Source organism: Molothrus aeneus, unplaced genomic scaffold (assembly GCF_037042795.1).
Source record: "Molothrus aeneus isolate 106 unplaced genomic scaffold, BPBGC_Maene_1.0 scaffold_264, whole genome shotgun sequence".
NCBI classification, from domain to species: domain Eukaryota; kingdom Metazoa; phylum Chordata; class Aves; order Passeriformes; family Icteridae; genus Molothrus; species Molothrus aeneus.
In genome coordinates, this window is record NW_027098928.1 from 120,879 (window position 1) to 138,000 (window position 17,122).

The 17,122-nt window shown below is 43.6% G+C and overlaps 1 protein-coding gene and 1 long non-coding RNA gene across 2 annotated transcripts; one reads left to right on the plus strand and one right to left on the minus strand.

The window, feature by feature from the left end:
• Positions 1 to 4,866: 4,866 nt before the first annotated feature.
• Positions 4,867 to 5,932, plus strand: LOC136569822 (uncharacterized). Its single transcript, XR_010785461.1, has 3 exons — positions 4,867 to 4,958; positions 5,146 to 5,229; positions 5,818 to 5,932. It is a non-coding gene; the product is annotated as an uncharacterized lncRNA (long non-coding RNA).
• Positions 5,933 to 8,075: 2,143 nt separating this feature from the next.
• On the minus strand, positions 8,076 to 17,118 carry LOC136569824 (kelch-like protein 8). Its single transcript, XM_066570186.1, has 6 exons — positions 17,076 to 17,118; positions 15,839 to 15,950; positions 14,066 to 14,234; positions 13,398 to 13,557; positions 12,216 to 12,417; positions 8,076 to 11,809 (listed from the first exon to the last, which is right to left on the minus strand). The coding sequence occupies exons 1-6, from the start codon at positions 17,116 to 17,118 to the stop codon at positions 11,686 to 11,688; spliced, it is 810 nt and encodes a 269-aa protein (XP_066426283.1). The 3' UTR covers positions 8,076 to 11,685.
• Positions 17,119 to 17,122: the final 4 nt, after the last annotated feature.

Genomic DNA, 17,122 nt, shown 5'->3' on the forward strand with positions numbered 1-17,122 from the left:
TGAGGGATGCCAGCTGAATCTGATAATTCCTGGATATGGTTTTGATGCCTGGCAGGACAAGTAATGCTACAGCTACCTAAACTGTATAGATCTACTGATGACATTTTAAAGTTAAAAGTTAAAATTTGTTGTAAAACTTTCTTCAATTGCCCAAGTAGAAGTTTTCAAAAAAGTGTTGTAGTTATTTTATTTAAAAAGAAACACAAAGAAATATAGTATTTTACATGGACTTTTAAGAACCTTACTTTATATGCTAATAATATAGCTTGTTGCAGAGTGGGATGAAGACAAAATTTCTATACCTATGGGAATTGTGTATGTTTGTCTGAATGGGTGTGAGTTGGAGGTTTGATATTTTCCAAGCACTTTTTTATTCTGGTGCTTTGTATTTTGAGTATGGCAATGTCTTCCTCTGGCCTCCCCCCCTCTGCTCTCAGTGCCCAAACACAGCAATGCTGCCATGTCAGCATGTCAAGTAAGTAACCTTCCCCCCTGCTGCTTCCTAATTTTGTCACCTGGTGTCCTTGCAGAGTTTGCCAGTCCCAGCACAAGAGGGTGGCACCAGCACAGCCCAGCAAGTCGGGGTCAGGGAGCGCCAAGGACGGCGACAGCTCCTCAGTCTATGACATAGAGATCAGCTCCAGTGACAGTGAGGACAGCCTTCCAAGGGTGCTGGACCTGCCAGTACGTGAGATGAATACAGAGACCATGGAGAGGCTGCTCCCATAGCCCCTTTCCCACTGCAGTGTGGTGTCTTAGGAAGGAAGCAGATGTTGTACTCTGTTACCAAATTCTGCCTGGTTTGTTCTGGAAGTACTGATTTGTAAGACCCCTCTCACTGCAATGAAGGCTTAGGTATTTGCCACTGACTGGTTTATGATTTTTTATTCCTCACATATCCATCCATGGTGCTCAAGGAGCAAGTAAGTGCCCATGGCCTGTTAGTTTAGAGTCATTTTTTCACAGGCCAAAGGCCAAACTTTACAACCTCTGGGCAAGAGTCCTGGGCTCTGGTGAGCTGTGCTAAGACAGAAAGAGTCAAAAAAGGCACCAGTCTTGAATACTTCTTTTCTTTTTTTGGCAGCCTTCAACTGCTAAAAAGTGGCGCCTTGACAACCTGATGACCCAGACAAAGCAAGGATCAGTGCCAAGAGAGGGTCTCAGGGAAATTGCCCATGGGAATGGACATGAGGAGGGTGTGAAGCAGGAGCAGGGCATCAGCAGCAGTTCCTGCCAGCAGCACTCCAAGGCAAGGGAGCCTCCTCACAAGAGCTGTGGCCAAGTGGCCACGGATTTCTACAAGACCTTTGCCCAAGTGGCCAAGGACACTCACAAGACCTCTGGCCAAATGACCAAGCATTTTCACAAGACCTCTGGCCAAGTGACTAAGGCTCTTCAGGAATCTCATGTTACGAGCACACACAGCTCTCTGAAGCCTCTTGGGCACACCAAGGAGGCATTGTGGGCATCAAAGGTTGTGGGTATCAAAAGGCCCAGCAAGCCCCTGGTGGATGAAAAATCCAGAAAAGTCCTGAAGCTGGAGAGTGAGCCTGGTCCTTTGAAGGTCAGAGACCACTCCTCCAAAGACAAGCGGAAAGTCCAAGAAAGAGAGAACACAAAACCCGCTTTCAGAAATGACCTGAAGCTGGGAGTGCAAAAACGCTTTGAGAAGAGGAATCACAAGGACCTTGACAAGAGCTGTGCCCAAGTGCCCAAGGCTCCTGACCAGAGTTGTAGCCAAGTGGCCAAGGCTCCTCGTGAATCTGATGTTACGTCCAAACGCAGCTTTCTGAAGCCTCCTGTGCACACCAAGGAGGCCTTGCTCAAGAATACTCTGGGTATCAAAAGGCCCAGTATGTCCTGGGTACACGATGAATCTAAGAGAGTCTGGAAGGCAGAGAGGGAGCCTGGTCTTTTGCAGGTCACAGGCCAGTCTCGCAAGGACCAGCCCAACGTCAAGGAAACAATGAAGCCAAAAGCCACCAACAAAAAAGACCTGAAGCCGACACTTCAGAAGCCCTCTGAGAAGAAGGTCTCCCACCAAGCCAACGCCAAAGGCTTTTTGGAGCCCAGGCTCCTGAGACGTGCTCAGGAATGTGATGACCTCATGCCCAGTGGCCACAGGCCTAAGGATTTGTGCATGGAGAAAGTGCCCTTGCCTCCTGGGGACAAGAAATTGTTCTTGCCTGCAAGGGAGGCAGACTTGAAGAGGAAAGCCATGAGGAGTCCTGAGGAGTCCCCTGGAAAGAAGAAGGTGAGAGGGGCTGGGGGAAGTGGGTTTGGACAATGACCAAGGTGGTGTTTGAAAAACCCATGTGGAGTTCCCGATTCATAGGTTGGCAGTAGAGCCATGGTGCTTCTCCAGTGTGTTATTTTTAATGTTTTCAACCAGAATCTATCAAACTGAGCTGTATTGGTCTGTACTTTACGTGAACTTTCAAGACCTGAGTGGATTTTTCTCCCTGTTTTTATTCTTCCTGCTAGAGGGAAGACAAGGGGGACACTCCCAGGAAGAAAAAGGAATGAGACAAAAAATTCCCAACAAAATAATTTCAGCTTTCAGCAAACAAAGGCTCCAATAAGCTGAAGTGAGTATGCAGTGATGGGATGTCAGAAAGATGTGTAAATCTAAGTCTCTCTTCAGAAGGGTAGGATGAAGAACTGTATCTCCTGTCCAGACATTCAAGAGTTTGCTTCTAACACGGTGTGCCTTCTGCAGCTACAACTGCTGCAGATTGAGCTTTACGTGCTGGAAGCTATTGTTGGTTGGGGGTTTAGGTATAAATTATGAATGGGACGGGATTGTTGTGGAACATGTCTTAAGTTGTTTATTTTTTAGCATTAGTCTTATTACATGGCTGTGACAATGAGAAGATGTTAGTAGCTTACATTTTTGGTAGCAAAGAACTTAATGTTACAACTTGCTTTAAAAGTTTTTTGACCAATCACACAAAGCAAAAGCATATTGACAGTAGTTTTATCTAACTACTATAAGTATTTTTTGTCAAAACAATGTTTGCTTATTTTGAATGCAATGCCTGTTTGTAAGCTTTAAAACACAAGGCACAGAGCCCTATTATTGAGCTTAGGACTTGTTAATATCTTGCTAGATATACTTTTCTGTAGCTCAGGGAGTTATTCTAGAGAAGTGTTAATATACAGACTATTGTTTTATTTTTCCTTATTTTTCTACTTCTAATATAATCTTTCTGTTGATAAATCTTACGGCCATTGCTTAGCTCTGATTGTAGTTTTGTTGTCTCTGAGGTTTGCTTTTTGTAACTTTCCTAAAACTCTCTGATTTTAAGAATTTCCACAGAAGCTACCAGTGCAGAAAGCAGCTCTGAAGGTGTAGGTGTAGGGACCCTTCCCCTTCTGACATTCTCTGAAAGCACAGAGGTGTCGAGGCTGATGATTGGCTGGGGGAAGGGATGTTCCAATTGCATTAGGAATGGAAGAGCTTTAGTTCTGGAATTCCTCCCTTTTCCTCCGGGAAAGCGAGCAGCTGTCTTAGTCATGTGCTGGCTTTTGGAGTGGGAAGGGAAGGAAGTAGTTTTGGGCAGAGAGGACTCTGGATCACGTCAGGGATGGTGCTGTGCTCTGTGTCCAATTGTCCTGGTGCAGCATCAGCTGAGCCAAGGCAGAGCAGCTGGAGAGTATGTGTGCAGTGAGTAGGGACCAAAGCATGGGAAAAGTCAGTGCTGAAAGAGGTGAGAGGACTGTCCCACTCACAGCAGAGTCAGGCAAGAAGTGCAGCCTTACGCCTGAGCCTTCTCACTGGGTTTAGCTTAATTTCCTGCTCTTCTGATGCTGCAGTGAGCTGGGATTCACTGCTTGGTGTGTTCTTGGAAACTTTGCGAAGCTGACTAAAAATGGTGGAAATGAGCAGTGGTGAAACAAAGTTGAGAGCTATTTGGTGCTGCTTCTTGTTGCCAGAATTCCATGGACATCCTGATTTCAGATGATCAGAGATGTGCTAGGCCACTCTGTTATTGACTGTGAAAGTCTCTGCCAATTCAAACTCCCTCTTATTTGAAGCCTCTCAGCTTTGAAAATGTTGCCTTGTTGAGACAATGGCATGAATGGCAGGATGTGGCCAAGCTTTTAAGAAATGCCTACATTATATGTACATCACAGTCATGAATTTGCCTCTCTTGTCCAGAGAATCAGAAGATTCATTCCAAACTGAGAGGAAAAATGCGCTGCTGCTGCCACTGCTGGCCATGACTGATGCATAACGTGCACCAAGTTTGACCCAAATGAGACAATGACCCAAAAGAGACCCAGAACTGAGACTGACGACCCGGACCTGCCTGACATGGATAACCCTGCCAGAAACCAGGATCCTTTGTTTGCCGGCACAGGAAGTGGAGGAAGACCACAAGGAGCAATCCCAGGGCATCGACATTGGTATCCAGGAGAGCTGGCGGGAGTATTCCTGCAACCCACGCATGCTGAGTGATTCACTTCAGAATCATCCGCTCAGGTAAGTGACCATTTCTGACTGTAAGCAACTGCAAATAAAATTAGTGTATTTATAAAAAGGAGTGTGTTTATAAAAAGAAATTGTGGTTTACTTAAAAATAACCTGTGGGTGTGACCGCAACCTGAGCCTAAAGTTTTATATCATTCGGAAAAAAGTGTTGCATTTATGGGTTAAAAAATTAGATTTTACTGGCTCTTTGTATGAATTTGGCTGTTTACTGACGGCTCAGGGTATAGGGTCTAGGATATTTGGGCAGGGGGGGCAAGGGCTGTGTGTTAGGCCACACACTATTATGTGTGTTAGGCCAGACTGTGCACAGTGTATTAGCTGCCTTCTAACTACTTGCTTTTTCCCAATAATTTTCCTGCTTCCAGGCCTCACTGCACTCCCAGCCACTGAGAAGGGAAACCTGCTGTTGAATTTCTCTGTGCTTGGGAAAAGTTTATTGGTACAAAGCACTCTGAGCTGCCAGGTGAGAAGCCAAGGCTCCATTTCAATTATTGGAGGGATTGCTGGGAAAGAAGGCCAGAGGGGGAGAGCCCGGTGCATAGACTACGCCAGGGAGAAATGAACATTTTCTCTGGAAATTTAGGAAAACCTGGCTTTGGAATTGCTTTAGGCATCTCTTTCTGATCAGCTTTCTCTCTGTGGTTTTTCAGGGATTGGCAGGGGATGAGAAGAATCCTCTTCCAGTGTTTTCTCTGCCACATGAAGACAAGACAAGAAGACCTGAAGTTAGAACAGTAAGTGTTTGTTTTACAGCCCTGCCTGTAGTTTCTGAAGACACCAGACAGGGTTGGCCCTGCAGCCACCCTGACTTCTACTTCCTGATGAGCACTTCTTCTGGGAGCAAAGAGAGAGGGAGGGATGGGGGAGAGCTGCCCTGTCAGGGAAGCACTTGCTAAGTCGCTTGGCTACAACTAAACAGCACTTGAATTTTTGACTCCTTGCTGGGTCTTTAATCAGTATTGGCCAACAGAAATTCCTAGAGCTGCTGATACTTTAGTCATTACAAGTGTTGCATTGTCCTGTGGTACAAGCTGTAACCTGTCATTTTCCATAAAACACCAAGTTTTGTGGGCTTCTCTGGGCAAAGGGATGCATTGCCATGATCTGCTGGCAAACTTGCAAAAGCAAATAAACATGATGTGCCTGGCTGAGTGGCTGGAAGGCTGTAAAAATTCTCTCCAGAAAGAGGCAGCTGCTGAAAGTCAAAAAGTTTTGCAGGTCCTCTTGGAGTAAAGTCACTCCAGTCATTGATTGTGTTCTGCCAGGTGTGCTTGTTGGATTAATTCAACCAAATATTTTCTCTTTCCCTCCTTTTGTTTCAGAGTTTTCTGCCAAACAAAGCCAAGTGACATGACCAAGAGCTGGCCTGACCTCATACACAGAATGAGACAGAATTTACAGTGACCTTGATTGAGTCAATCAAGTACCTTGATTGAGTCTCCTGGATGTAAATAGTTCCAAGTTTTCTGTTCCATTGGAACCTTACAGAGTTTTGTTTTGGTTTTATTGTTCAATGCAAAGCACCTGCTTTTTTTAGTTAGTTGGTTTTGTTTTAAATAAAGTTGTAAGTTCTTTTGGTTACTTTTGGAAAGCTTGTGGTTTTTGAAGGTAATGCTTTTCTACCTTGCAAAAGAAGGGATGGGGGGGGTGATACTTGCCTATGAAATGACCTAGTGCAATGAATTGTCGGAATGGGCCCATGTCATGATGGTCTATAAATGTCTCTATTATTAATAACTAACAGGACAATTGTCACACCTATTGCTGCCAAAGAAATCTGCACTCAGACTGTGTTACTAAGGCTCTTGCTCAGTTTCAGCCTTGTCAGAGCCAAGTTTGGGCGGCAAAATGACACCCGGAGTGTGGCTGGAAACAGCTCTGTCTGTCTCCTGTGCTGGAGGGATAGGACTGATGGGGAGGATTCCTCCTTGGGCTGCTTTTTGGCATTTGGGTTGGTGGAGATACAAAACTGCAATGGGTCCTTGGGATTGCTTGGACATTGTTGTGAGTCTGAGAGGTTCCAGGGAAAGGAATCTCTTCTGACAAAGGAGGGAATAAGTGGCTGAATGTGGAACATAAGGCAAATTTTGTATTTGGGTATTTGCCTGCCAAGCACCGGTGGTCTCAGTGAGTGCCCAAGAGCGGAATTTGGTACCAAAGTAGGGTGTGCTTCCTGTGGGAGAGGACTCAGGCTTCCTCTCAGCCACACCCTAGGATAGGCCCAGTGACTTAGAAACCTGTCAAGGGAACCCAAAAGGGAAAATGAGCTGTTTGCAAGCACTTCTCCCTTGCCACGCTAACAGTGGAGGCAGCATCTACAGCACCAGTGTGTTCAGTTCACACCCTTCTCTACCCAAAGATTTCCTGGGAATTATTCTTGCAGTATGGCTCAAGGAGTTATTTTTTCAGAGAAATCACACTTCTGTGAAAAAAAAGAAAAGCCTAAAACCCTTCAAGTTTTTCAGTCACCTTTCAGTTGACTTTGATGGGCTTTGGATTAATGTTATTTATACAAGATATTTAGAATCAAGTTCAAAAACTGTTAAAGAAGAAATTTTACTTGCACAAGTAGTTTCATTGTGCCTCAAACACAGATGAGGACGTTCCTTTTTACAGTCATATTCCCCCATCTACCCGCTCAAGTCACTGTATTGCAATATGAAAGCAAATTATTGGTAATGGTCATAAGACAGTCAATAAAACACAGATGCTTGATATCAGTGAGAGATTCTGGAATCTTGATTTATCACCATGCTAGTCCAGTGTGTTGACACCCTTGTCTACACAAAGATTTCCTGGTGTGTGACAGCAGCATCCTGCCATCCTCACATCCAGTGGTGTGTCTGCCTTAGCCCTCTGCTGCTGTCACATGCCTTCCCTAACTCTGACAGACCCGTGCGAATGTGGAGAGAAGGATGGTATCCCAAAATAACTGTGATTACAAGAAAGAATTATCTCCCTTTTCCACATTATTTTATGATGTAGGAGCAGGTCTGCACAGATTTAGCAGTACCCCCTTTGTAAAATGCCTGTTTGTGGGTTTGAGGCTCAAGAAAATGAACAATAAATTCCAGCAAACTGCCTACATTTCCAAATGGGGTTTCTGCAGAAAGTGCTCCTGCCTGGAGTCATTCTGCCTTCTGGCCCTGCAGGACCACCAGGATTAAGGCTGGGTCCTTCTGCATCTTCAAGGGATTGGCCTTTTATGTTCACTCTATTAAAATTCTGAGTGCATTTCAGGGATAAGCTGCTCTAATGGGTGGAAGGAAGGTCCATATTCCCCCCTCCCCATTTTACCTATCAAACCTTATTTATTCCTCGTCCCTGGAGTTGTCCCTGCCCATAGCAGGAGGGTTGGAACTAAACCATCTTTAAGGTCCCTTTTAACCCATGCCATTCTATGATTCTATGAAATAACAGAAAATTTTAAAAAATCCATTGTATTTCAACCTTGAGCCAGGTCAGGGGCCTGCAATAGGTTAGGAAAGATGCTCATTGTTTTCACTTGGGGCTATTCTAGGACATGAACAAGATGACTGTTTGTTCTGGTTTGAAAGCAAAACCAGTGAGAGACTCCAAGTCAGAAACACAATTTATTAGAAAAAGGGAAAACACCCAAAATACATGCAATAATACAAAAGAAAAACCACTGTCACAGTCAGAATACAACCTGACACCCTGCTAGTTAGGGTGGTGGTAGCAGTGCAGATGAAATGGTCTTGTTGAAGTGGAGTTCCCATAGAAAAGATCTGGTGGCTCATGTCCTCTGGAAACCAGTGGGTAAGTGTTTGTTCTTTCCTCTGCATGGGCACAGCAGATGAAATGACAAACACTTTTCTTTTTAATTTAATTAGAATAAAAAGGGTGAAATGTAGCCATGATATTTTCTGAAAAATCCTTTCCTTAAGATTTTTTGTCCTGAGAAGCTGAGAGGCCTCAGGAACAAAATGTAAACAATGGATATCTGCTGCTGTGGAATGCAACAGGTGCACCTGTGATTGGTCTCATGCAGTTGTTTCTAATTAATGGCCAATCACAGTCAGCTGGCTTGGACTCTCTGTCCCAGCCACAAGCCTTTGTTATTCATTCTTTCTTTTGCTAGTCTTAGCTAGCCTTCTGATGAAATCCCTTCTTCTATTCTTTTAGTATAGTTTTAATATAATATATATAAAATAATAAATCGAGCCTTCTGAAACATGGAGTCAGATCCTCGTCTCTTCCCTCATCCTCGGACCCCTGTGACCACTGTCACACAGCCAGTGTTCAAACAGGAGGGAAGTCTGCAGTCTTTCTGATAGAAGTGGACACATGTATTTGGTTTATATTTAAAAAAAAAACAAGTATGATATGCTTTGCCTTATAAAACTTTCTGTTCTGAGTATTTTAGCAGGATATCAAATGCGAAGAGTTTTGCTGTCCGAATGGCTCTATTAGGAATGAAATTCCATAGGGAAAGAGGAGTATTAAATAGTATTTGAAGCTAGGATAGTATAACCACACGGACCACAATCCCTTTTGAACATAAATAAATAAGGTGTGGGGGGTAGGGCCTTCTAGCACTGCGTGGCTGCTCTGTCCTTCAGCATGGAATGGAGGGGATATTCTTTTGTCATCACGGTGCCTTTGCCAGGACAGGTGTCAAATCACAACAGCTTTATGTGCAGGTAGGTCACTGCAGTTTGTCACCACGGTAATCCTGTATTTTCATTTCTTTGTCATCATTATACTTTGTTATACTTTGTCATCATTAGCACACTTCCAGCAATAGCGATTCTAAAACCAGTTCTGTACAAAATGTATTTAGCTGTGGTGCCATCCAAGATTAACAGTGTGGGACACCACTGTTCAGGGAACAGGCTGTTCCTTACAAACCTGCTTTGCAATTATCTTGCCAGTCCTTAGGGATACACCTCCAGAGCCCTGAACAAGAGTGTTGGGGCAGGGGTGTATATCAAAATACAAATGAGATGCCTGTTTTAGGATCCTGTTCAGAGCTAGTACCATGTGACTTCCAGCTCTTCCCACATGGCAGAGAATCCCAGAGCTTTTGCTGTTACCCGATTTCCCTGCTGCTTCTCCCTTTGGTCCCTGGCAGGTGATGTGCTCAGTGTGGTTCACACGCATGTGTCACCCACACGCATGTGTGCACCCACGGGTGCCACACTTTCCTACCAAGGAGAGAAATGCATCAGCTGGAAACCTGCACTGCCAGGCTACCTGGTTTCACAGCACAGTGGTTTTGGTTTAGAAGGGGCCTGGCCCGCAGCAGGGGCCGCCTGGCCCAGCCAGTGTTACCTCTTTGCCAACCAGAAAAGAAAGAGATTTCCCATGATTTTTCATTTTTTCACACGAGTGTTCACAGAGGTGTATCAGCTCTCTCTTTACATCACTTCCGTGAGTGCCTCCCATGCAAAACCACTACACACAGTCAGGGCCATTTGGTAAACTCAGGCTTTATGTTAGCCAGGACATCCATTTGGTCCCAGAGGGGGAACCTTTATCCCTCCTTTTCACACGTCAGAGTCAGGTCAAGAGCCACAAGGGTAACCACATCCTTGTGAGGAGGGCAGCAGGGTGGTGCAGCCCATGGCGGTAATGCAGGATTCTCTCTGCTAACAGAAGCTTCCTGTTGAGAAATATTGACTGCAGAAACCAAAAATACTCAATGCTGTAATGTTTCTCAGCACCAGTATGCTCCAGACACACAACAAATGAGGTGCTTTGAAGTACAAATGTTTTATTGCAATATTTCATTATTTACAGTACCATTCCCTTTGTCTCTGGGTGCAAAAAGTACACCAAAGTGCAAAGCTATTTTGGGCAGGAAAGCCAAATGATGGTAACTTAGCAGAAGAACACGACTGTGCCTCCTCACCCTGGCTGTCCTGCTTCTTCCAGGTCCTGAATACAGAGAAGTTTGCTGCTCTCCCTGGGCATTGGGAACAACCTGGTAATTGTGAAACTTTGGTCACGAAGGATTGTCAGTTGTTGGTCTGTTCAAGGTGATGCAGGAACAGGAATCTGCAGTCTTTCCTGCAGGACTTCACTCGGGATTCAGGGTTTGTAATGGTGTAACAAGACATCTTTGTATGCAGGGCTGTTATGTTGCTATCTCAATTTTTGATGGAAGTACTGGTTTGTTCCCAATTATCTTTCTTGCTGACTCTCTTTGATTCATTTAAGGTTTTGAGGTTATTTATCTGCTCCCTTAAAAGAGCAAGAAACTCAAAAATGTTACCAGAGTTGCTACTGGATACTGAAATCAGTCGAGTCTTCCAGCGTTGCACTTAAAAAGTTTTACAGAATACCACAAATTTTATTATGCATTTCCATTTGCTATAAAAATGGTGATTCAAAACGCCACTGAAGCCTACATTTTTACACACTATCATCTCAAACTAGGACAAATTATACCAGTTACTTCAGGATCTCTCAACAGAAACTCTCCTTTGGAAAGGGGGTAGTAACTACAAATTTTATGGAAGACTAGAGAATGGCAGTATTCCAGTGGCTAAACTCGGGTCAAGAATCTTTCCAGCTTTCTAACAAGTTTATTAGCTTGAGAAAGTACTTTGAAAGACAGTTTTCAGACAGAATCCCTGCAATTTCCACTGCTGCCAGCATTCCCTTTGGAGATAAGTGGTGAACTTCTCTGCCTCAGTTATCTCAGGGTACATCAGAGATGTCGTTACCTCTAAAACTAGAGACACCTTCTGTTACAAAGCTCTTGTACAACTGGGAAACATTTAAGACTCCATTCCAGAAAATAAGTTAAATGAAATGGCACTCGAGTCCTCCAGAGAACATGTAGCAGGGCTACTGGGGGAAGCTCAGCAGCAGTAGCTGCTGCTGCTCTCCTTACCACATGCCTGATTTACAGCTAATATTGAGTCCTTGCAACAGCTGCCTCAAATGATTTTGAAATTGTAGCTTCTCAAAAATGGGATGATTGCCGTTCTTGGCAGGTTTCTTCTTGTGGGTCACACTTTTATTCCATGTTTTCACAGGCTTTTCTGTATCACTATTGATAGAAAGCCACCAAAAGCTTTACAGTTGCAGAAAATACCATTTTCACAAAGAAAATGTACTGGATTTTTTTTCCTTAACCTACCATACAAAACACAGTATTTAGAAGCTCTGTGGTGCCTCCCTTGTAGCATTCCTTTGGAATTTGGAGGAGGCGGCAGAGCTCACATGCAATCCACAACGTTGCTGGATCCCTGGCCCACATCCCGGATCTGGCTGCTGAGACAGGAGCACACGGCCACGCCCGCCCCTGCCCTGCAGTGTGACACTGAGCCCACCAGCTCCCACCTGCAGGAGAAAAAGAACAGTAAGTTCCTGCCCTTTCTGAGCAACCTGAAAGTATTTTCTGTGCCTGAAATTCTATTACACTGCCTAGCTCTTCACTCTGCACAAAAGTGCACCCCATTTAGTGCAAAATCAGACTGAAACAAGTAGAAGAATATAGATTGTTACTGAATGAAAGGGCGACAAGAAGGATTAGAGAGGAGCAGAGGAGGAGGAGGAGGTGCTTAAATATTTACAAGATTGCCCTAGTGATATAAGCAGCAGTCCTGCATTGATAGCCATGGATATGACTCAATTATTACCAGGAAACAACAGCTAGGCTTCTCCTGCCCACTGCTTCTATGCTGCTATGTTTTTATACAGGCAGATTTCCTTGTCTTATTAGGACAAACAAAACATTTGAAATTACCTGTTCACTATGGGATCAAATGCTTCCACTGTATTCAGGTACACGTTGCCATTATGACCTCCAACTGCAAAAATTTTTCCCATCAGTGTTGCTATGCCAACACCACCCCTTGGAGTTGTGAGCTCTGCCACGTATTCCCATTTGTTACAGCGTGGGTCAAACCGCTCCACTGAGCTCAGGGGTGAGTTGTCATCAAACCCACCTGCAAACAACCATCACAGGGTCAGCTTTTGGCACTCCTGGTGCAGGGAATATCCAAGACTGGCATTATCAGGTATTCTCAGCATTTCGGGGTCCTGTCCAGCACTCTCCTTACCAGAACTTTACAAGCTCCTAAAAATTAATCCAACAGCTCACCCTCTTCTCAGTGTTCAAGCATCACCTGAGCAATAACTTTCTTCTACTCAAGTTGCAAGGATTCCAATTTTATTATTTTTCCCTCCAAATTCATCGTATTTATAATGAAACAGCTTCCCAATTGGAAGAGAAAGAAACCTAACACCAGTAAAAGGATGGTCTCAAACTTATTTTACTTTATGCAAAACACTCTAGCAGTGTTCTCAAATTACAGCATTGGCAAACACTTGAGCAGGGGAAAAAAATTCATATAAGACTAAGTGATGCATTCCTCATGCTGGGGAAACTGGCAGAGGAGCATTTTGTTCAAATTCTATTTAAGCACTTACAATAATACACAAGTCAGAGCTTTTTAAACTATCACTGTGGCACACCTACTTGGCATCTTCCTCTCTTAAGAAAGCAGGTAAATACAAGCTAGCACACAAGACAAGAAGCTGTGGAATAAGTACAAAAAAAGCTACTGTTGTCTACACTCAGATCACAACTGGAGTTATATTTGAAAGCACGTGAACTTAAGAATCGTTTCCTAAAAAAAACCCTCAAGAATAGTGAGTCTTGAGAGGATTTTCTAAAAAGATGTATTGTCCTGAACAGATCAGCCCTCCTGAAATGTGGGTTAGGAGCTGCTTTTCATTTCCTTGCTAACGTACCTTCGTTTAAGCATGACCTGGTTGTGCTTGCATTCTTCTCCTGCCCAAGAACACCAAGTACAGGTCAGCTCTATCTGTTCCCGGTTCCTCTAGCAACAACAGCCTCTTCCAAAGCCAAGCACTTGGCAGCAGCAGCAGCAGCAGCACTACAAAATGCCACATCCCTACTCACCCACTACATACAAGCAGCCGTGGAGCTCACTGACACCGTTCCCAGCCCTTCGCTGGCCCATCTCTTTTACTTCTATCCACTTATCCAGGTGGGGATCATATTTCTCCACACTGGAAAGAGATGCTACACCATCATTGCCACCCACGGCGTAAACATGGTTCTGGAAAACAGTTGTACAAAGATTATTCGTGATGTAGTTGCCTTTACTCAGCTTTTCATAAGCAGTGTTAAAATTATATGAAAATGTGGTATATCCATTTCATTTGAGAATTCCAACAACAGGTTTAATTATCTAACATAAATTCTATCTCTTCCAATGAAAGAAGTGCAACAGTTTTGTAGTGTTGCAGCTATTTTTCAGAGCACGGGGGGATTAAAGTAGAGCATGCATTTGGTACCTTTAAACATAATGACCATGGCAATCCAGTCAGCTGAGCGAGATAGGAAGCACTATCCATATCATTAGAACAGTACTCCTCCCAGTACCTCAAATACTGTTGAAACAGTTCAATTTGCTATGAGTATTATCTTAAGTATCCTCACATTTTGCACAAGATTTTGATGACTAGAAGTGCTCAGACCCACCAGCTGCATTTTGTTTCAGGCCTTGTGTTCTGCCTTGTGAAGGCAGCTTTGAAAAGCAGGTGGGCTCCCCAGCAGTGACTCACCACCAGGGCTACGGAGCCGACGCCTCCCCGGGGAGTGTTCATGGAAGCCACGGTGCTCCAGCGATCTGAGTCGATGTCATAGCGCTCCACGTCACTGAAGCACGTGTTGTCATCCAAGCCCCCAATGGCATAAATGGGGCCGCCCAGGGACGCCAGCGCGATGCCTCTCCTAGGAAACCACAGCAGCAACACCTCAGTGCAAGTCCTTAACCAGAGGGAGCCACACAGCAAGTGCTACGGTACAGGAATGGCACCTGTTTCAAACGAGGGGGAAAAGAGTAATGGAAATTTTAGAAGTGACGTTTATAGAAAATCATGTTGCTGGCCCGCTGCACACATGTGTCCTTCTCACTGAATGTCACCTCTAAGGCCAAGTCCTCTGCTCACATATTTGGATACATGACAATGTCTTAGATATGATTTCTCTATTTTATTAAATCTGAAGATGAACCAAAACCTGCTATAGCTGGCTGCTACCATTTGAGAATGATTGGGGGTGGTACTAATACATATTAAAAGGCAAACCTGTGCTGGATATTAAATAGCTGAACTCTATCAAGATTTAATTGTGGTTTCTTCCATTCTGGTGTTTTTTAATTGAGTGTTAAAATGGTTGTCAGATTTGTTTCTAATAAATGACTAATATTAGAGTACAATCAGTATAATAAAATTGAAAGTAGGTCTAGAATAAAAGCATTAAGTTTCTGCTTTAACCACCAAGTGAGGTGAACTACCATGTTACTGACAACACCGTTGTCTCATTAAAGAGGGAAGGTTGAGGCACGAGCAAGGGAGGCACAATCCTTCTACAGACCAAACACTGTGGCAATATCCTGGCCTTACCTTTTGCCTCAGCAGGTAACACAGACACCACTTCATGGTGGCATTTTTCTCCACTAAGTATTCCAAGACTTCCATGAATAGGAGGAGTGGAGCTGGGAGGTGGCCAAGGCACAGCAGCCCTTTCATTTACCTGGGTACTCAGTAATAAATGTCACAGAAATCTAGGGCTGATTGTTGCTGAGATTATGCCCTGGGGGTGGAGGCAGGATGGAAGAAGTAGAGCAAGCCACTTCTAGGAGTCTGGGTCTTCTACTTTAACTAGGTCACAGCTACAAATAGCTTTCAGACTTAAGCCATACTTATTATTTCACTTCTACTTGCACGTGATGCTTTGAAAAACAACAAACAACACAACAGAATGCAGAATTAGGGACACTGATTTAAATAACAGCAGAAAAAAAATACAGATCTGTGAGTCCAGTAACTCCTTATAAGAAACTTAAATGTCAAGACAAAAAAAAGTCCTCAATCTGACTTTCAGATTGTGTGTTTCTGGTCTTTTGTGCGAAAAACATAGGCAGCTATTTTTTCCTGCTGTAGCATTTAACTTTTTTCATTTTCACTATGAAGTATTTCACTTCTCATGTTATGCTGGCAGTTATCTCACTCATTCCTAAAAAGAGCAAAAATCGCACAGAACCAGTTCATCAGTTCCAAGTTGTTTACTGGGCACGGCAGAAAGGCCCTGGATAACAACAGAATGTAAGCACAGCTGGAGTAGATGTCCCTGGTCCAGAAGCTAGCTCCTCCAAAAAAAGAACAGAAGGGTGATACATTCATAGCATAAAGCTCCAAAATAGGGGAAAGAAATTCCTAGAAATAGAACAGTTTGGAAGCACCAAAAAAAAGCAGGACAGACAGGATGTTTTTCAACATCAGCAAGAAATGGTAGACCACAGACTACGACTTGGGAGTGTGGGACATATATACCTCTTTGTGTTCATTGATGCCTTCATCATCCACTTGTTTGTGAGAGGGTCAAATACTTCCATGCTTCCTAAGTGTTCATTTCCATCATGTCCACCTACTGCGTAGACTTTACCTGAACACACAGACATCTTTTAAAACAGAGATTGCTTGGCAACGTTTTCATTTATATAATATCCCTGCCTATGTGGAGACAAGGAGGTCAAATAAAGGTTGAAGTTTTAAAATGTTTTCAGTATCAGAATTTTATATGCTATATTTATAACCAGGAATCTATTCCAATGAGAACATCTATACAAAGCTTGAGATTATGTAAACAAAAAACCGTCCCATAATTGAAGTAGTGCAGGTCAAATCAGTCTGGACACATGTACCAGTCTCTCCAGATTTTATATGAAGAAAAATTATCTCTGTTCTGCTGCAGCAACAGAGGGGCTGCTAAGTACAAGAGAAAGCTGCATTATTGGTGCAAAGCTGCTCTGGACTGCACAGATCTGTTTTCAGAAGATGGAGACCCAAAAATGAAGGTCTGCTCCTGGAAGAGTTATGGTCTTAGTAACTTTCTAGGATGGATTTAAGTAGGAAGGGAGCTAGTAGGAGTACTAGCAAATTCTGGGTGACTGCTGTGTAAGGCAATTTCTTTATAAATGGATTTTAAAAAATCACCTAGTTAAGGCCAGAAGCTATATACAGTTCAGTTGGGCTGGGAGGAACCTTTAAAGGTCACCTAGTCCAGCCCCTCTGCAATAAGCAGGGACATTTTCATTTTCAGATTGCTTATAGCACTATCCAGTCTGACCTGGAGCATTTCCAGAGATGGGACATTTACCACCTCTCTGGGTAACCTGTTCCAGGTTTTCACCAACCTCACTGTAAAAAACTTCTGCTTGATAGCTAGTTTAAATCTATGCTCTCTTAGTTTAAAACCATTACCTCTTGTCCTATTAAAACAGGCCCCACTAAAAAGACTGTAAAGTACAGAAAGGCCACAATAAGGTCTCTTCCCAAGTCCAAACAGCCCAACTCTGTCAGTTCACAATAATGTTTTTTTCCAAAAGCACAGTGTCAGATTGGCTCTGGACCAAACATTCTTTCAAAGTGGGAGAAGCTTTACTAAACTGAAGACTATCCAACAATTAAGCAATTAGTTTGCTTCTAGTACAGCTAGTAAAAGTACCAACTTTGCAAAAGGAGCAAAGAAGTCCCTTTTGCCTGGGGTTGCTTGAATGGGGTTACTGACCTCCCACAGAGATCACACCCACATGCCTCCTCCTGCTGTTCATTTCA

What these genes read in the sequence shown, in the direction of transcription:
- LOC136569824 (XM_066570186.1), bottom strand. Translation starts at nt 17,118, where the DNA reads ATGAACAGCAGGAGGAGGCATGTGGGTGTGATCTCTGTGGGAG. An exon ending in GCATCAATGAACACAAAGAG is followed by an intron (nt 14,235 to 15,838) that starts GTATATATGTCC and finishes GTGGTTTCCTAG; the next exon opens with GAGAGGCATCGCGCTGGCGT. An exon ending in TCGGCTCCGTAGCCCTGGTG is followed by an intron (nt 13,558 to 14,065) that starts GTGAGTCACTGC and finishes ACTGTTTTCCAG; the next exon opens with AACCATGTTTACGCCGTGGG.